The sequence below is a fragment of the Spermophilus citellus genome (assembly GCF_964194105.1).
Source record: "Spermophilus citellus genome assembly, chromosome: 12".
NCBI lineage: Eukaryota > Metazoa > Chordata > Mammalia > Rodentia > Sciuridae > Spermophilus > Spermophilus citellus.
The window spans coordinates 7,343,977-7,364,681 of NC_138198.1; the positions used below are offsets into that span (position 1 = coordinate 7,343,977).

Here is a 20,705-nt window from a genome sequence, read left to right on the forward strand (position 1 = left end):
GGGGCTCAGGGAGCTTCAGAACTGCTGGCCACACTGCTGTACTCACTGCACACAAACACAAGCTCCTTGTTAGGATGTGTGTACTCCCCTGGATGCCAATTACACTTTGAAAAACACACGATTTAAAATTAGATTCTTCAAAAGACAAAGGCCCAGCTCCATGGCCTGGTGTCAAAGGCCCTGGTGATGATAATGGTACCAGCCTGAACCCTATTACCAACACGTGTCCACTGAACACCTGCTGCATGCCAGGTATCAAGGGCTTGATGACACATCAGGTACCTCACAGAAAGGAATCACGGCTAAGCAGGCAGCCTCTGGAATGGACTGTTCCCCTCCTCAGCCCTAGGATGCCACCACTGAAGCTGTCACTCCTCCTACCATGGGAGACCCAGAACGGGGGAAGCAGGCTCAGTGTCCAGATGCTTGTGTGAATCAAATGCCCCAAGGGGCAAAAGTAGCCAGACGGCACCAGGTGGCACACACAGGTGGGGGCTGAGGGTGCAGGCCAACCCCCTGGAAAGGGGACTGCCCACTGGGTGCTGGTGCCTCAGGCCTCCCTCCTCTTTAAGGTCTTCCTCCAGATCAGCTGAGGGGTCTGTTCAAACTTCTCCTGGGCCCACTGGAACAACAGTCTCTTCTGTTCAACCAGAAAGAATAGTTCACTGAAAACAGGTCATGGCACTGCTACTAAAGAGGGGTCCTAGAGGGAGACGAGGCCTGGGATGGTCCTCTGCAGAGTGAGGTTCTCAAGAGGAAACCACAGCGTGCCCTGGTGTCTACGGTCCCTATAGCTAGGACACTGTTCCCTTTGCCCACACCCATGGCAATCATTCCAGTGCTCCCAGTTTACCTTTGAATATTCCCCCAGTTAAACAGGCTCTGTGTTGTTAAACAGGTAACCCTTGTTGCCTGAATCTATTCACTCCTGGTCCAATGAGCCGGCCGGGTTTCCACATTATCCAACCACTGCTTCCACACGCAGGCTACTCGAAGTCACCATCTGTGCAAATACAGTACATCCTGGTGGCCTCGGCTGGATATTTTCAGTGCCGACTGGACCCTGGGGGATGTGCCTGTCTCCTCCCCACACCCCTGAGAGAATGGACCCCCATGTTTTCTCCAGTTCCCAGAACCAGGGTTACCTGATAGGCTGGCGGGCTTTGAGGTGCTGAACTTAAGGTGTGCTGCTGGAACCAGTCACTCAGAACAGGGGTCAAAGCAACCACAGACGGCAAGCGATGTGCTTTATCTTTTTATTATTCTTTATTTATTGGTCCTACCAACGTGACTCTTTACCCAGGCCCGCTGTTCCTATGCGTGCTGGCTTTGTAGACATTCGTGTCACATGTCTGTGTCCAGAGAGTTTCAATTAATTTCTCCTTCCTATTCCTTTTCCATGCTCTGCCTCATTTTCTCAGAAATTGAAGGCATTTGCTTATTATTATTTGTTTGTTTGGGTCTGTGTAAAGGTTCCTTGGCAGGAAGACATGCATATGACTTTAAAATAAAGACCAACATTCTGACACTAAGGTAATGCACAGAAAAAAATACAGTACTTAGACATCATTGCAAATAAATACCCCATACAGATGAAGTTATCTCAAATGTAACAATATTTCTTATGAATCAACACTGTAACAGAAGGTAAAAATAGGAGTCCCAACAACTAGGAATAAGAAATGCTCATTCCAGGAAACAGAATTCTTTGATTCTTGCAATTTATATTATTACAATTTGTCCCTTTTTTTGGAGGATGGAGGACAGCTTCTTTTCCTCCAATAGTACCAATCTGACCGCACCCGTGAACCTCACTCAGCAAACAGAACAGGAAGCAGACCTGGTTTGCTAAGGAGCTTTAATGAGTTCTGTTTCCTGAAATTAACAGTGATTAGTTACACCAAGCAAGAGAAGATATAATGTCTTGTTTTCACATTTGCAAAGAATACTATGGCTAACCCTCGTCCCCCACTCACGTGCCGACTACGCCGGCTCGCTCTCTCAACGCCCTCAGCTCTTCACAAACGTGGTGTTCGTACAGCTTGCTTAGCTTGTCCCATATAAAGTCCATTTGGTTCCCAAAACACACTCAAGATTTTGTGGTTTTGTTTTCTAAGCCCCTGAATTTGCAAGTAAAGAATCACTGACTAACAGAATTTTGTACAATCACTGTTTTCTCTCCCTCAATGAAGATGCCCAGGTACAGGTGTGAGGTGAGTGCCGCTCCCACCTGTTGGTCCACACTGGCCTTCAGCATTCCCAATTAGCTCTTCACTGCACATTGTAGAGAATCGACTTCGCTGGGACACCTCCCTTAACTGATGAAGGCACTACTGGCAATGATTACTAACAAAAAGGCGTTGAAATAGAACACCCAAAAAATCGACAACTGTAGAATTTTCTAAGTGTACCACAATTTGGCACAACAACCAGAGTAACAAAACAATTCCAATTTGGAATTTCACTGGTACAGTTGTATAAAATTCTGTTAATCAGTCATGCTTCACAATGTCCTAAAACCCAGACAATTCTGGAATTTGTAGGTAATACTACTCATTCAATAATTTATCTTTTTTTTCAAGTGCCTATTACTGTTTCAACCAGAGCAAAGGTCAAGTTTTCTTCTTGTTACATTGAACTATTCCTAAGAATAATAATAATACAATATGAAAAACCCCAGAATCGAAATACCCTGGATTTCTTAATGAACATGGCATTTAAAATCTGTAATTTCAAACATGAGCCATAACGCCGTAAAACCTAAAAGGCTGAACCACAGCGTGGATACACGAGCTGAGCTCCTTGCTGGGTTGAAGCCTCCTTTCCAGTCTAGAGCTACACACTACGGAGCACACAGCTCTGTCTCGTGCTGACACCAGATCAACACGCCAGGAGCTAAGACGGACAGCTACAGGACCACGACCACAGACCACGGCATCTGAGACTGTCTACGCGAGGAATCAAGGAAGCAAGTATAATATCAAAATATCAAAAGTGCACAGGTTGATCGGATAAAAAAGGAACGTGTATACTAAAGAGGCCCGCGGTGGGCGTTCCCGTGAGCTCCGAGAAGCCTGCGGGGGCTGTGGAAGCAGGTTCTTCGGCCGAGCAGAGGACTTTTCAGGCAGTAGCTCGCAGCATTCTCAATATTAAAGCTTTTTTTTTTTTTTTTTTTTTTTTTTACTCCCATTAAAATCTCGGGGAATGCTATTTTGAAAAGAATTGCAGTGGCATAGCCAAAACGTTTCTAAGTGGACTTTTAGGTTGCCCTTCCTTCCTCTGCATGGCCATGGGAGGGGAGGGGAAGGGGCTGCGGTGTGACAGGGCCGGGTAGCCACGTCCTCCCCAGCAGCTACTCTACAGCTGAAAATGGGAGAAAACAAGAAAGAGTTAGAAATTGGTCACCTGTTGCTTCCTGTTCTCTCGACAACTAAAACTCTGATCGTGCTGGGCATGTGCGAGCCCGTTAGTTGGCGAGGGAGACTTGCATGTGTGTTAGGGGGACCGGTGGCTCCGAGTGCCCGCAAAGCCCATTACAAGTACAAGAGAAGCTGCGTGCTGGTCTGGCGAGGAGACAGCAAGGAAGAAGGTGGGTGGGCATGCAGGCAGCCATCCCCAGGATGGTCATGCAGGGGACACATGGCTTGTTCTGCACCCCAGCTGTTCTGCACTGTGTGGTGTCCAGAATCCAGAGGAGACCGAGCCACCTTCGGCACCAAAGAGAAGAGCGGGTGGTGGGCAGACGGCTGTGTGAGGACAACATGGCCTCGCACCAGGCAACGCTAGTCCCCTTCCCTTAGGGAAGCAGCAATCAAGAACAGACAGTAACCTCAGGTCCAGCTGCCCCCGAAGGGATCAGGAGAAAAATACTGAGAAGAGTTCTGCTTCAGAACGTGTGAACTCAGATGCCTGATGCCACAGCTCTGGCGCGGACAGAGCCTCCCCATATAAGAAAGCCCTTGGCTAGCTTTCCTCTGTCACCACCCCCAAATTGCACTAAATAGAGAACCACACACCTCCTACCTGCCAGCCAGGGAACCAGCCCCGGGACCATACAAAGCTCTCCCAAAACAAGGCTGGGCTCTGCTACACCTGTATCCTGCAGTTCAGCCGAGCCCGCTGGCAGCTCAGACTTCAGGCTGCAGTTCTCAAAGACCTGCTTCTTCAGGTCGGAAACTCCCTGGGAGGAAGGCCTGAAAGTGGGCAGCCCGGGTTATCCAAATACAACAGGACAGGCGTCACACGGAGGACCAAGAACTGGCCAGGCACTTGGAACACTTTTCTTATTAAAAAAGGAAACCCTAGGCCTTGGGCCCTGCCAACTGGGACCTCACAGGGCCACCAGACCAGCATGTAAATCTCAGAAACCAGGGCTGCTGAGCTCTGCTCTCCTGTGCTACCCACAGTCAGCTGTGTCTGAGACGAGAGTCTTGTCTGCAGAATGCAGGAGCTCAGGGCCACTCTTCTCTTGGTCTGGGGATGAAATTCTGTACTTTTGTCCTGAATGTGATGTGCAGTGAGATCCTGCAAAAGACTACAACATAACTCTTTCCTTAAAACTATGCCAACCGCAGAGCCATCCCGAGGCTGGATGCCAGAACCTTCTACAACTGCTTTCAGGTGCTGACATTAGACACATGCGAGGAACATGCAAGTTTCAATTCAGGTTCTGCCCCTCTGTGGGTCCCAAGGGAGCAGGACCGGGACCGGGACTCTTTCCATTGCGTTTTCCCGATAGTGCCTGGGGCCCCGGAAGACACTTTTTGCACTTGTCTTCAGTAATGGAGCACAGCTCCACCCCCACCTCTGGGATCCCACCAAGACAACAGCTGACACCAGGAGCTCCTGAGGGGGCTGAGGAGGAAGAAGCGACAGAAAGCTCACAGGAGCATCCTGGTGACAGATGTGCCCCACGCTGCTGCTCGGCTAGAATCCTGCCCTCTGTGCATTAGTCACGTTAAGACGGCCTAGCACCGCTGTCCCACTGCTGCTGGGTTAGTTGAGGTGAAGCAGACGTTAGCTGCAGCGTGCGGCGCCCCCACAACCCTAATCACAGTAAATGCTGTGCTTCTCACTGCAGAACACCTGGTTGGAGAGCCCAGTGCCCTCAGCCCTGTCACTGGCACAGGCACAGGTGTGACTTACGCTCGGGGAGACTGGCTTGGCCTTGGGGGTGGCCTTGGAACGGCCCCGTCGGGTCTGCTCATGGTCCAATTCGAGCAGCTCCAGCCGTTGGGTCAGCGCTAGCTTCTGCTGGATGGCCATGCGCAGCAGGGAGTTAAGTGTCTTCTTCTCGTCCTCCGCGGCGGCCAGTTGCCGCTGCATCTCATCCAACTGTGTGATATACTCGTCACATCTATGGGGACCAAGAGCACAGCTAAAGGGCCAGGCAGGGGAGGGCTGTCCCTCCCGGGGCCACTGAGTTGGGGCAGGAGCTGAGGGACGAGACAAGGGCAGGAGTCCCGACCAGGGTCAGAGGGTGTTCGGTCCCAGGCAGCACAGCCCTGTAAAGCTGGTTTAAATTGTCTTGCCTTTTTGGGGCAGGGGGAAGGGCTATTTTGCCATTTGTTTAAAAGACATTCTTATAAAAACAGGTTATGACCCTGAGCAATCTGGCTCTTCTGACTTTAAGGCCACAAGGTGGTTCAGGTACCCACGACATCACCAGCTCTCAGGGTCTGAGAATAAAGCCAAGGCAGGACTGGGCTGGTTCCCACAGTAAACACACTGCGGGTACTTGGCAAGTCCGTGCTGAGCAACACCCAGGGCCAGGGAAAGGAACATGTGGATTCTGTATACAACACCATCCCGGTACCTGGACCTCCACCTACTGTGACACGTTGGCCCCACCCAGGTGCAGGCTGGGGAGGAAAGAGAAACACCTACTCTATTCTGTTCCTGGCGTCCCTCTCCCATGAGGGCCGGGGGGAAGTGCTGAGACACTAGGCAGGTTAAGCCTCAGGGCTACAGGATGGTGGAGGACATGCCATGCACTGAGCACAGCCCCTCCATGCCCGTCCCACATCCCTGCCCTCTGGGTGCCCACCTACTGTGAACCACCCTCTGCCAGCACCCTCTCAGTAACATACCTGCACTGCCTTACTCACAGGTTTAGAACTCTGGGTCCATCTGAAGTCAGGTCTCTATTTATATTTATGGTGGTACTGAGGATGGAACCCAGGGCCTTGTGCATGCAAGGCAAGCACATTACTAACTGAGCTACAGCCCCAGCCCTTGAAGTCAGGTCTTTAAATAAAACAAGTTTAAAAGACTAGGGTCCATATGCCATATGCCAAGGAGTCATTTGACCCTTCCCCAAGACCTTTCCTACATCCCAGGAAGACAAGAAACTTCTAGAGAAACCCTGGAACTCTCCTCATCCCTGTCTACCCTGGCAGGGCCTCCCCATGGAAGTCTGAGAAACTGGGAGTGACTGGCCTGGGATACAAGAAGCAGTTTCTGGCCCAGCTCCCATCCTGTCAACCCTCAGCGTCTCCACTTTCTCATCCACCATAGGAAATGGCTGGGTTGACCAGGTTCTGAGGGGTTGGAGGGTGGAGATATCCCCCACAATGCCATCCCAACACCTACCAGCAGGTGGTGCTGTCTGCCTTTGAATGGTAAAAGGCAAGCGACCCGTTTTCCAATCTTGGGATCTGATCTCCCCCAGCCTGGGAGGCGTGTAAACACAGAGTGGCCTTCAGACTATCCCAGGACCCTCATAATAGGCAGGGTGGGAATCTACAAACTTGAACTCTTTGTTATGAGCCTTATAACCTAATTCAGGACTTATCATCCACTGGACCTGAGTTAGCACTTGTAACTCTTGGATCCCGTTTATCCACAAAGCTCATTCCACTTGGTCCCTTTGCTCCTGAGCTTCCTTATACTCACAGCAAAACTAATTGAATTTGCCAGGTTTTCACTAATAGCAAAATTAGAAAGAGCCTACAGAACTGGGCTGCTGGGGCCAGGCCAGGCAGCGACAAGAATGGGAAGGACTGCACACCCTCAATGAACGGCAGCACATGGTGCCCGCCAGGCACGTTCCCACCTGGGCACCTGCCCACGAGACGCTCGGGAAGCTGAGGCACAGACAGCTGGGGACCTTGATGCTGCAGGTCCTTGTATCTCTCACTCCTCCTTCTCACCAACTTGAGCCATATGCCAGGGATGGACTGGGGCAATCCTCCCCAAACCCTGAGTTGTACTGGCCCCTGAAGATGCTGGACACGAGCCCTGCCAGGCCAGCAGGGCTGTGGGCCTCAGGCAGGGAGAGGCTGAAAAAAAGGAAGGGTTGTGGGTGCTGCAGTTACCTGGTGGCGAACATGGCACGCAGCGAGGAGAAAGTGGCTGCGTCTTCCTTGAGGGCCTTGAGCTCGTTACGTAGCTTCATCATGGTCTCAGTCACCATGGCCTTCTCATTCTCATACTTGCTCTTCAGGTTGGCAAGGGCCACTTCAGCCGTCTAAGGGACAGACAGGTGCAGGGCGAGTAGGTGAAGGGTGTGAGGCTGTCCTGGAGATGCTTTAGGTTCACAGGGGCACCCTGGGTCTCAGGTGTGCTGCACCCACAAAGAACATTACCTGGGAGACACCTCCCTCCATGGACCCCTGGGGACAGGCTCCAGCAGCCATGCCTCATTTCAGTTTTCCTCATTGAGTTCCACTCACTATCCTCACCAGTATAGAAAGACTGTGCACCCCGCAATCTGCCTTGGGGATCCCACAAAGTCCACATGGCTCTCTCCAGGGCAATCAGGCTGGATCCTCACATTTTACTTCCACCTCAGAGTTGGTGGAAGGCGCTCGGCGGTAGTTTTTACTAGCCAAGCTGCTCTGGTTGAAGGGACCCTCAAGAGTGCCCGCCCATTCCACCCTCTAGCTGGGAGCCATTGGCAGGCAGAAGGCAGGAGCCTACACTGACACAGAGTCAGTCCTATCTTGTAGGAAGCCTGAGAGGCCCTGCAGCAGGAGGAGGTTGGAGACCAGGGTAAGAAGCGTCCACCAGGCCAGTCCCATCTCACCTGCTTGTTAGCCTTGAGCACAGTGCGCAGCGTGGTGATCTGTTCCCTCTTGGTGCTGAGCAGCGACTTCAGCTTGAGGATCTCCTCCATGAGCGCCTCCTTGTCCTTGTCCACAGCAGGGCCCAGCTCCTGAGAGGCAATGCGCTGCCGGGACAGCTCTGTTGTGCGGTCCACGGCAGCCTGCAGGTGCTTGATCTGGTCGCGGATGATAGCAATCAGGTTGTAGATGTTCATGGGCTCCCGGCGGGGATCACTCAGGGGTGACGGCAGTGAAGAGCTGGGTGAGGGGCTGCTGTCCCCAGGTGCACTATCTGCTCGGCCCACCTCTGTGGCCAGCAGCCCCTTGGGCAGGAGGATGGGTGAGCGGCGCCCGCGGCCCTCGGGGCTGGTGCGGCCAGGGCTGGTGCGGCCGGCCCCGCCCTGGCCCTCGCGGTAGTAGTCCAGCATGACACGGTTGGGGGTCTCGTTGTTGCACATGCACACATGGTGGTAGAGATTGGCCAGCTCCTCACTGAAGGTGACCAGCTCATCCTGGGCCACGCTCAGGCTGCCCTGCGTCTCGCCAGCCACATCGCTCACCTTCTTCAGCTCCTTCTCCAGCCGGGCCAGTAGCTCCCGATCCTGGCGGCTGGCCTTCTCCAGCAGGGAGACCTTCTCGGTGAGTGCCTGGCCTTCAGCCTCATAGCGACCTTTCTCTTCTGCGTGTTGGGCCTCAGCAGCTTCGTGTGTGCTACGCAGTGCCTTGAGCTGCTCACGAAGCTCACCAGCCTCGGCCACGGCCACATGGTACTTGCAGGCCAGGATCTCGGGCCCATTGATGTCTACTTCATAGTAGTCACCATCCTCGTGGCTATCGCGGTCCTTCTCATTGTCCAGGGCTGTCTGCCGCTCCTTGCTGGCCTGCAGGCGCCGCAGGGCGCTCACGTTCTCTGTGAGGCGGCTCACCTTCTCATGCTGCTCGGATAGGGCTCCCCGAGCTTGCTCCAGCTGCTTCTGCGTGTCCTGCAGTGTGGCCAGTAGGCCCACCTTCTCCCGCTCCATCTGCAAAGGCACAACAGCAGGAGAGCCTGTGAGAGGACTTCCAGGGTGGCCCAGCAATACATCCTAGTCTGTGCCAGGATGGGCCTGGGGGTTCCCTGACCAGGCCTTCAGCAACATGCAGGGTGCAAAGTGGACAGAATTTGCAGTAGATCCTCAGAATGCTCCCATCCCCAGCAATGGTGGTCATCCCTAAGGGCTCCCTCCACCCCTACTAAAGGAGAGTAAGCTCAGAATGCAGAGCAACACGTTGGCAGAGCAGGTTGATGGGGACTCTCGCTGCCCTAGCTCTCTGCTCTGAATGACAGGGGCTGTGCCAACTGTCCTGCCCCACTCTGTGGAAGGCACCTGATTATTTGTTGCATCAAGAGCAATCTCCCAGGAGATGAGCCCACACATGCCCCTGTTGTCACTGTGGCTCGTGGTCTTTTGGAGTGAGGGGACATGTAATACAGGCCAGCATTATGCACGTCACAGGGACACTATGTGGGTACTGAGGAATAATATGAGCCAAAGGTGTCAAACCTCACCTAATAATCAGGAGCCTCCTTCTTTGGGACTCCACTTCGTTCTACTGGAGTTTCAGTCATGCTAATGACACCATTTAAAAATCAGTGGGAGTAAATCAACATTAGTAAGGTGCCAGGAGAGCCCAGCTGCAGATCTGCCAGCCCTGGGGGGAGGGGCGGAAGGGGGGCTGCATGCTCACCTGCACCAGCTGCTGCTTCAGCTTCTGGATCTCAGAGATGTGGAGCTCGCTGAGCAGGTCAGAGACGAGGCTGGGGGAGGGGGGTGCCAGCCCATCCTTCCTGGGTGTGGACGTCTTATTGTCCAGCGATGGCTTGGCCAGGCCACTGTGCTCAAAGCCATTGACTAGGGCCTCGGCATCATTGTTGGGCTCGGCAGCAGTGTCATCACTGAACTTGAGGCCGTCCAGGGAGACCTGCAGGTGGCTGGTGTAGAAGGAGTCATTGATGCTCATGTAGTGCGACAGCTCCTTGCGTAGACTATTCTTCTGCTCCCGCTCCGTCTTCAGTGTCTCTAGAGCCTCCTCCAGCTGCCGTTCTGAAATCTCCTTGAGCCGGATGGCATCTTCTAGCTGGCTGTTCAGGTACTCAGTCTCCTCCTCCAGGCGCTTGATCTCATGCTTGAGGCCCTCAAACTCCACCTGAGAAAGAGCATTAATACTCCTCGTCAAGGTGACTCGGAGGCCCTGCTTAGGTCTGACAGATCAGTAGAATGTACCACAAAATGTGAGGTGACCCTCATGGTGAAGCACTATCCTGCAGAGGAGGCAGAGGCCAATGCCATTTACTCCATCAAGGGATGTAGATGCCAAGAGCATTCCAGGGCATGGGACGCACATGCACAGAAACACCCAGCCCACTAGCAGGAACCATGAGGGTGGGTAACACCAACGCCAGACACGGGCAGCGCTGCTATGGCCCTGGGAACACGCATCTATACTGCCAAATTTCTACAAGGTTTCTTAAAAATATCACCAAGTGTGTTGATTAAAATTCTACAAAATTGGGGCTAAGGTTGTGGCTCAGTGGTAGAGCGCTCGCCTAGCATGTGTGAGGCACTGGGTTTGAACCTCAGCACCACATATAAGTAAAATAAAAATATTGTGTCCAACTACAATTAAAAAAAAATCTACAAAATTACTTAGTTAACATTAATAGCCAACCAAGGATCTTAAGGCACATAAAATATATACTCCTATGTGTGCTATGGCTATTATTTCAAAATGAAGGAACTGAAATTCCCCTGAAGGAGAATGTCTCAGCACCAAACCCTCAGAACTGCAGGCTTCAGGGAATTAGAGGGTGGGTGGAAAGCACAATCTCATTGATTTGAAAATGTATTTGCAGTGAACAGGAAAAGAGAGGACATAAACTGATGCTTAATGTGAGAGTCAGGACATTTGGACAATTTTTTTCCCCACTTTTGGGCAATTTTAAAAAACATGCCTTAGTCTATTTTTTCAAAAACAAACCAAAAAAAAAAAAAAAAAAAACAATAAAATGAAGAACTGAATGAATCCATGGGTTCTGGACAGGACAGGTGGCATCGTATCCTAGGGTGTGCTCACAAGAGGTGGAGACCTGAACCTCAGTGTCCAAAACTGGTAGGCGAGGAATGCTGGGGAAAGGGGTGACTTCAAAGACAGGGTCTCTCCCACTCGAAACTTCCTCCTCAGATGCTATGGGCTGCTTCTACAGACAGTAATGACCAAGGAACAAACGATACCTACTCGTGGACAACTGCTATTACCACATGCAGGCATGAGCTGTCACTGCAGCACAGGGGCTGTGAGCTGTCCTTGCAGTTCCTGGGGAGCATAATCTTTGTAAACACAGACTGTGGTATAAACACACAAGCTGCTCACCCAGGATAAAAATATTGGGCTACTGATGGTAACACCTTCTGCAGAGTGGAGCTGGATGGGAGAGGGGTTCTGAGGAAAGCAGTTCTGAACAAAGTTTAGAATTTCTTGAGAAAAAATTCTCTGCAGGGCTGTGGCTCTCGGAGAAGGGGAGGCACATTCAGGCCTTGAGCGGTCCCCAGAGCTCGGGCACCTGTGTCATCACAGAAAGGGCCCTCTTCATCCCTGCTACAAATGGAGGCATGGCAATATTTCAGGCATCATGTCAGCACCCGCGAGGGGACAGAGCCTAGAGGGTTCTGGTGCCACTACTCTATCTTCTCTTGGTCTCTTCCCTACACTTCAGCCTGGCCGACGGTCAGCAGGCACTGCAGCCACAGGCTTTGTTTTGTGGTCCTGGAGAGTCGAGGCCCTCTTGGCTGCATCCCCTGCCTCCACTGTAGTGTGCTGGTTCTGGGCCTCGGGTGCGTGGAGAGAGACAGGAGACAGAGGACAGGGGTGGGCAAGAGGGGTGAGACCCAGAGCTGATCTGTGTGCCCACCCACACCCTCAGACTTGCCTGGTTCTGTCTGAGCACAGACACTTGCTTCTGTAGGCTGATGTTCTCTTCCTCCAGCTCGGAGTAGTCCTGCAGCAGGCGGGCCTCCCGGAACTTGTATTCCTTGATGTCATCCCTCAGGCGGCTGCGCTGGATCTCCACATTCTGGTTGATCTGCCAGAGCAGTAAAAATGTGGGCATGAGTGACCTCTGTGGCCAGCCCCACCATTTTTGCCTGTAAGTGGCATAAGAGGAGCTCAGTGTAGGCAGACACACATGGCATACCATAGCACCAGGACTTAGGATCCAGTCCCTTGGGCATCAGTGTGGCCACCTGACAGGGAGAAGCAGCCCAAGGCAGTATGGTGTGTAGGGAAGAGCACATGGTCCTGAGTCAGATTCTCTCAGCCCTTCAAAGCCGAGGAACCCCTGGCAAGTGACTCAGCCTGCTCTCAGCCTCAGCGCTCCATCTGTAAGATGGGGTCACCCCGTTGTTGGGCTAGTAAATGGTGATGCTATGGCACACGTCTGCTCAAACAGTTAACCTAGAGAAACGAACACACATCCACACAGAATCCTGTACACAAATGTTCCCAGTCAAAAGGTGGAAGCAATCCAAACATCCATCAACGGGTGAATGAGTAAACAAAATGTGGTCTATCCATATAATGGAATGGTATTCAGCCAAAATAAGGAATGACGTCTTGACGCTTGCTACAACACGAATGAACCCTGAAGACATTCTACTGAGTGAAAGAAGCCAGTCACAAGAGGCCACACGTTGTATGAATCCATTATATGAAATGTCCAGAACAGGCAAATCCATAGACAGAAAGTGGATTAGTGGGTGCCAGGGGGGATGGGACTGATTGTGAATGGGGTTTCTTTTTGAAGCAATAAAATCTTCTCAAGTTGACTTTAAGGGCTGGGGGTGTAGCTCTGTGGTGCAGGGCTTCCCTAGCATGTACAAGGCCCTAGGCTCAATCCCAGCACTACACACAAAAATAAATAAATAAAGGACTACCGAAAGGCACACATCTGTAAATATTTGCTAAAACTCCTGATCGCACACTGTAAGTAGATAAGTTGCATAGGGTGTGCATAATCTCAACAAAGCCTGTTCTGGGCTCCAAGTCACCTGTGAGGAGTCAGAAAGGGAGAGGCCTGGGCAGGGCTAGGGTAAACATGAGGCAACCCAGACTGCAGGAATTCTCAACCTGCTAATGCCCACATCACGCGCCTGGAACCACATGCCTCCACCTCAGCCCTGGAGATGCTCGGGCCAGGTGTTGGCGATGGGGGCTGCCCTGGACGCTGCAGGGTCCACTCAACAGCTCCCTGAGCTCTGTCCACCAGATGCAGCCCCTCCTGCACTGTAGTATCTGAAGGTGACTCCAGACACTGCCAATGTTCCCTGGGTGCAAATTCAACACCCAGACAAGCCTCCATCCCCTCCCTGCACTCTACTCCCTTCCTGTCCGCGCTCCTAGTGCCCGGGTAGCATCCCCAGGCTAACAATGCCCCTGCTCCAGAGCCCTTAACCAGAAGCCCTGCTCCCACCCTGGACCCAAAGCTCTGTCCTCACTGATGCTTCCCACTCACAGTTTATGTGGGATTTGCTTCTAGTCACTTTATCATGCGTTCATCTGAAGGGCTCACACCTTACTGATGAGACTCCAAGATGCCACGCAGGCACACACAAAACAGCAGCGCTGGGTCAGTAAAATGAAACAGGACCACACAAGAGGAAGAGAAAGAAAGAAACAAGGAAGGCCATGGAAGGGGGAGTCAGGATATAAGATCCACTGGGAAATAAATGCTTACCACTCAGAACAAAGATCATATTTAAAATTTATGACAAAGCGACACACAGCCCTCTCATGAGGTAACCCAAGGAGGCACCAGAGCCAACACCAAGAGAAAGGGACAACACGCAGAGAGGAAGAGAAGGCCAAGTCTCACAAAACCTCAGGCAGGAGGAGAGGGCGGGTGAGGCATGTACTGGGATGGAGGGAGAGAAAACAGCCCCAGCACAGCCACAGGAAGGACCACAGGCCCCTCTCGACAGCTTGGAGGTGCCATGCAATCAAAGCACCAGGCTCTTCATGTTCCATGGGGGCTCAGGCCCCTCTGCCAGAAGTGCTCCCCAACCCCTGCCCTTTCTCTGCTAATGCTCATGGCATGCAGCAGTGCTCAGACAGGTGGACATGGCTGGCTGCTCAGGTGGAATGGGGGCTGAGGGAAAGGTCCTGAGTCCCATCAACTCCCCAGGTCTGTGCATCAAAACTGGTAGACCTAGGAGATCCTCCAGGTGGTGAGAGAGAAGGGCTGGAGGTGTTTTCAGGGGAGGGGCAGAAAGATGGCGAGAGGCCCAACTGAAGACAGCAGCAGATGGCCAGGCTGGAAGCCTGGTAACACTAGGGACCCCAGACACGGGGAGTACTGCACTGCTGTGGCCCTGTCTGTGCCATCTGTGCAAGTCCTCAGCACCGTCCACCAGCCTGGCCATGGCAGAACACTCTAGAAGCTCTGCATCTGCACCGTCACTAGACAGGGAATCCAGGGTGTCAGCCATGACAGAGCCTTCTGCTGGTCAAGAGTGTTTGGACCCATGCAGGCCTATGGGTAGGTGGCCCTGTGGTAAGACACAAGAACAGAGAGGCATACACAAGTCACGTGCTGGCCTGGCAACACCACATGGCAGTGAGGGCACCCAAACACCTGCATTTTCATTCCAGGGCAACCATGCTTCCTTCCATCCCTGACACACCCGCGTGGGCAGCAAGATTCAGCTGGCCTGCCGCCTGGCACCACCACCCAGCACACGCCCAACTGCAGAGAGCTCAAGCAGGCTCTGACTGGCCACTGGAGGGTTAGCTTTCCCCAGGTAACCACCTTGTGACAGGTGAGCTGGTGTGATATCAGCACAACAGAGATGCTACAGAGGACAGGCTATGCTCTGTGAAGAACTACACTGGTTGGGTAGGGCAGGGGCACGGACTTAGATCCAACCAGCTGGGTTCCATCCCAGCTTCCCCTTCCTTGGGACCACCCAGCAAGAGCCAGTATGCAGGGGTGTTGGCTATCCTCCTTACTGAACCCCCAGAGTCCCCAACCCCACCCACCCAGGACACCATGTCTGCCCTGATGGCACAAGGCAGCCCCGGCAGCTCACTAGGCCTTAGTGTATGCACGGGGCCCTGCTCTCCCTGCCTGCATGAAGTTCTCTGGCCTCTGCCATCTGGGAAATGAGGCCATGTCCCTCTCAATCCTGTCCAGAATATTCCTAAGATGCTCATCCTCCTACCAGGGGCCCCGAACCCCCCAGAAAGCTGACAAGATGTCCACCTCAGGTCCCCCACACAGCACAGACATCAGGAGACAGAACCCCAGAGCCACTTCACACGCCTGTTTCCTCATGTGTGACAGGACACTGGTAGGGTCACCAGGATGACCAGGTCTGAAGATCAGACACAGGTTTAAGCATGTTCGGTATCATGAAGTTTCCCATGTTCTCAAGGGGTGCTGGGTGTGGAGGAGGGCAGACACCTAACCAGTAGTCACTGGCCGGGGGTGGGGGGATCAGAGAAGCTGTCAGGGGCAAGGTAGTGGGTCAAAAAGGGCAAACTGAGGGCCAGCAAGACCAGTGGGTGGAAGACACAAGTGTGCCCTCTCCAACCCATGAAGGCACAAGCCTCAGGCAGTGAAAGAGGACGGCCATGCCATGGCCACAAAGGAGCTTAGCAGTGGCTCAGACCAGGACACAAAAGCAGCAGGGAGACAGGAGCTGAGGAGTGGCTAGGAATGGGGGGAGTCCAGACACGGGGGGGGGGGGGGCTTCCCAGCCAGGTACACGGGAGGCCAAGCCCAAGAGGACAGAGTGCCACAGGCACAAGGACCAAGGACAGAGGTGGGGACCCAAAGAAATGAGGGCAGGGGTACACAGGGAGACTCAGGATTTCCTCCTGAGCCAGGAACAGGAACAGCAGGACTCCCCCGCCCCTCCCATCTTTGACTCACTGAACTCATTTCCAGCCCAGCAGGGGCCACCCAGCCCTCTCTGCTGCCAAGGAAGGCGGTGTGCTGTGCTGGACTGTAGAGAGCCCCTGCTCACCCCTGCACTGGCTTTGCAGGACAAGAGGAGCCAGAATAAAAGGGATGGCAGCAGGGGCAGATGTGGCTAGTCTCCCCCTCGGGCTGGCCTCGTCTCCCACCCTCACCAGAGCAGCACTTACCAGGGAAATGATGTCACCACTGTGGCGAGAATCTGAGGGCTGTCCCCCAGGTCCAGCTCCTCCCCAGGCCCCCAGAGCTCACTGGCCCCAGGGCCAGTGTCCCCAAATTCCTGGATGCTGGGCTGCGAGCTGCCTATGGGGCCCTGGCTGCTGCACACCCTGGTACCCCATGATCTGCTGACCTCTTGGTCTTACAGCTACAGCAGGCCCAGGGTGGGGCTCTCACAGCTAAAATAGGCCCAAAAGTCCTTGAAAGATATGGGGTCAAAGAAGACGGGTGTCCCCTAAGGGGCTTTAGAAACTACATGGGTACACAGGTGGGAAACTGAGGCTGACCCTGAAGACAAGGCTCTGTCCAGGTCTTGAGGCCCAGGGAAGAACACAGCTAGTATCCACACATCTCCATGGGAACCTAGAGGCTAAAAGCTCAGGCCACAGTCAGGACTGCAGCTCATGTGGGAATTTCTGTGTCTGCTGCTGTTCCTGGTGACAGAGTCCCTGGCCTAACCCGGGACGCCCAGGTCTGTGCACACCCTCGCCTTGGTCATAGGGACTCAGCTTGCCAGGCGTCTCCCAGGCTCTCAGCCCATCTTTATCCCTATGGCCACCAGACCACAAACAGGGCCAGGGCTCCTCCAGGGTCCTGAGGAAGGCCTGCAGCTCTCTCCTTTGACACCGTCCTCCTCTGGTGCAGGCCTACCTTCCAGGAATGGTCTCGCCCTGAAGAAATAAAACCTTCCCCAGGGAAGGGAGTGCCCAGTGAGGGGAGCACACTGTGGGCACCAGACCTGGGCCCCACAAAGGGCTGATCACTTCTCTGGTCTGGGCCTCCTCAGGGCACCTGCCTCACCAGCAAGTTGGGCACAACCCAGATGCTGAAGTGCTCATGCCTTCACCTCTGAGCTGTGGGGAACAAGACCAGAGGAAAGGGGGAACCTGGAAGAAGTCACAGAAGCCAGCACAGCACCAAGGCACACCTGCCATGCAGTGCCACTACCACAGGCGACAGACAGTACCCCAACCAGCAAACCTCCTTCAGCTCCTGGGCCACTGATGTGAGGCGCTCATTCTCTGACTGCGTGTTGGTGAGGACGTTGCGCAGCTGCTTCAGCTCCGTCTGCAGCTCCAGCACCTTCCGCACATAGTACTGCTCCTTGGAGGCCGACTCCTGGATCAGGCTCTCTTCGCGGCTCTCACCATCTGCAGCCACCTTCTTGTGGTTTGTGTGCGCCTGTCCAAATGCCTGTATCAGGAGATAAGACACTCATGACACTGCTGTCCCAGGACCACAGAACCAAGGAGATGATCTCACTGCAGGAGAGCAGGCTAGGGGTGAGGGCCTCAGCGTGGGAGGTGCCGTGTGGCGCGTGTGCGAGCCCGCTTCACCATAATGAACACCAACAGGGTCTTAGGAGCAGTGTGGACAGTAACAGGGTTCTGGGTTCAGGACATCATGTACACAAGTGTGGCAGGATCTCCCTCTAAGTGGGACCAAGTGCCAGGCCTCATCCTTGGGGCTGACACGGAAGCTCCTGAGATCCATCAGGAGTCAGACTCCACAAGCCTGGCTGATCCAATGGGGAACAACCCCAAGGCTATCCACATAACCATGACCTCCTCCCCACTCCAAATAGGGAAACCAAGGCTCAGGGAAGTGCACTGCCCCCGCCCCCAAGAGGTAAGGAATCTTCCCACCCAGCCACTTAATGCTGACCCATCCCCCTTCATTTGTTCTGAAAGAAACCTGAGCAGTCAGAGCCCCAGAAACCAAGGATGGCAATGGGGTAAAAAACAGCCAGAGAGCCCAGCACAGTGTGTGCAGACCCAGAGGTGAAGACACCATTGCATCCCAGACAGAGAAGCCCTGGCGCTCAGAGAGAAACCCCTAAGTAAGAGCAACCAACAATGGGCTGGCCTAACCCGGGACACCCAAGTCTGTCCACACTCTGAGGTCAGCAGCTGTGCCATGCCCACACCTGTCCTAAGGACCCTGGCCAGCCTAGTCTCCTGTTCTCTGCCCCTGTGAGGGGCCAGGCACTCAGCAGGTGTCCTCCCTGCTCCCTCCTCTGTTTACAAGACACCAGGCCCACAGCACGAAACAAAATCAAGAGAAGGGCTACTAAAGAGCAAGAAAATGGATGATTTTTTTTGGTCTTAAAAAAGAACAATTTCTTCCTTTAATACTTATCGTTAAGTCTAGGAATTCAGCCCAAGAAAGCAACTGGGAGAATGTACAAAGCTGTGTTGCACAAGGATGCTACCAAGCAGGTGACTTCTAACGTCCATTAATCGAAACAGAGGGCAACCCACTTCCCTCCCGACAGGGACCAGAGAAAAGGTCTGGTCTGAGCATCAGGTTCCATGGGGCCCAGAGTGGAGCCAAGAGGAGAGGGAAGACAGGCCCACCTCAGGTCATCACAAGGACAGAGGACCCTGCCTGCAAGCACACCTGGGAGCAGCCACGTGTGTATGTCCCATGCTGCGGGGAGCACGGGAACGGACCAAGAGACACTACAGCCCAGTAGGACAACCAGGGATGGCTCTGGGACTGCATGGGGAGGCCTGGGGCTCACACTGTGACACTCCGACAGCAGATCTATGGATGTTCATGTCATCCACCCTTTCTCAAGCGGACAGGGGCATGATCACCTGCCCTCAGCCCAGCAATGCTCTGTGCTCCAACGCAAAGCAGCTCATCTTTGTGATTCCTGTTCCGCACTCTCATGCTGATCCCAGGAAGGGCCCAAGTAACAAAATGATATATTTGCACAGCACCTGACCCAAGCTGGCTGCCCAGTGCAGGACACGGGAAGGGAAGCTAGACATGGAACTGGCCCCAACCCAGGGCTTCTAGCCTGAGTGACAGTTCCCGCCCCAAGTCCCTTATTAGATAAGGGGTGGCTGTAGGCCATAGGCCAGCACAGGGCAGTGCCAGGCCAGCAGGGTCTGACTTGCATGGACTGGATGCCAGCACCTGTGCAGCTCAGGACACACCCACAAACTTGAAACTAGAGCTGCAGACATCTCAGAGGCTTTCTTAGAGTGCGATGGATACACGCTGTGACACACCAAGTCAAGTCCAGGCCAGCCGACCTGGACCTTGAATCTCCTCTTCCATCCAAGCTCCCAGCCTGGAGCTTTCGGGTACCCCAGATGGCTTTGCATACACAAAGTAACAGAGCCTCTAGTTCAGAGAAGATGGCCACAGGGAACAAATCTACTTCCTACGTGAAAAATTTTTTTAAAAAACTGAACAGTGATGGAAATAATATGAATGAATAATAAGTAGTAGTTTTATCAGGCCATTGGCACCAGGTAATGAGTGACAAGATGATAGAAGCTACACAATGGTCCTCACCCCACAGGAGAAACTTCCGGGTCATGGTACAGAAAAGTCACCTGGGGTGGGGGGAGAAGTGGTGGCCTGTGGAGGGGGAGGGGGAGCTGGAAGACAGGAGGCAGGGCAGAGGAGGCAGACCTGTGCACAGAGGAGTCTTCAACAAGGATGGTGGGATGGTCAGCACAGGCTGAGGAAGCCAGGCAAAAGGACACACAGGGGCCAGAGGGAACAATCCCCACCACTCACAAAGTCTGAAAACAAGAGCCAGTTCCCACCAGAACTGGCCAGAGGGAGCCCTCCAAGGACTGGCAAAAATCAGTCAGGATTAAATGCTGCTCTGGTATGGCACAGCAAAGGATAAAGACAAACCCTGGGCCGGCTCACGTATCTGTAGTCCCAGCAACTCAGGAGGCTGAGGCAGGAGGATTGCCAAGTTCAAGGCCAGCCTGGCAACTTATCAAGACCTTGTCTTGAAATAGAAAATAAAAAGGGCTAGGGCTGTAGCTCAGTGGTACAGAGACCCTGGGGTTCAAGTCCCAGTAATGTCAATAATAATAATAATAATTAAATTAAATAATAAATAAAGACAAACCCTGAAAGAATCAACGTTTCCTAGCCACTACATCATAGAACAAAGCTGAAGAACCAGGTGAGATCCACAGCAAACCAAGCTAAGGAAGAAACATCAATGAATAGCACTGAGTGCTAATGTGGCCATGGAAGGAGTAGCTGGGCTGAGAAGTAGGGTACCAGAACCGAGTCCCCCAAGTCAAGAGCTGGGGAAGGTACATCATGCTAAGCAGGGACAGAAGATTCAACAGAATCAAACAGACCTTCTGAGGAGAGAAAGAGGTATTAACAGCGGACCCACTGTGCAGAAGAAGATTAACTCTGAACCCTACCCAAAATTAAACCAAACAAAACTGAGTACCAGTTAAGGGTGGGACAACTTCAAGGGGCCTACGGCATGGGTAACTGGAGAAACACCGGAGAAGAAAAGGGGATGAGAGAGAAAATATTTGAAGACAAAAATGACTCCCCCCAAAGAAATAGCTTATACATTTTCCAAAATTTGAAGAAAATTATAAACCCATAAATATCAGCAGCTTGTCAACCCCAAGCACAACATGAAGACAATT

General features: G+C 53.1%; 1 protein-coding gene across 2 annotated transcripts in view; it reads right to left on the minus strand.

Moving 5' to 3' along the window:
• Window positions 1-1,238: 1,238 nt before the first annotated feature.
• Window positions 1,239-20,705, minus strand: part of BICD2 (BICD cargo adaptor 2) — a 46,253-nt gene continuing 26,786 nt past the window's right edge. Inside the window, exons 2-8 of one of the 2 annotated variants that reach the window (XM_081262701.1) lie at window positions 17,257-17,469; window positions 12,013-12,165; window positions 9,774-10,232; window positions 8,027-9,067; window positions 7,317-7,468; window positions 5,146-5,356; window positions 1,240-3,363 (exon numbers count right to left, since the gene is read on the minus strand). In XM_081262701.1, coding sequence (XP_081118827.1) covers window positions 3,358-3,363; window positions 5,146-5,356; window positions 7,317-7,468; window positions 8,027-9,067; window positions 9,774-10,232; window positions 12,013-12,165; window positions 17,257-17,469 — 2,235 coding nt within the window. In that variant the 3' untranslated portion in view covers window positions 1,240-3,357. Of the gene's footprint in view, window positions 5,357-7,316; window positions 7,469-8,026; window positions 9,068-9,773; window positions 10,233-12,012; window positions 12,166-17,256; window positions 17,470-20,705 lie in introns of both variants that reach the window. The other variant, XM_081262700.1, reaches the window with a different exon arrangement.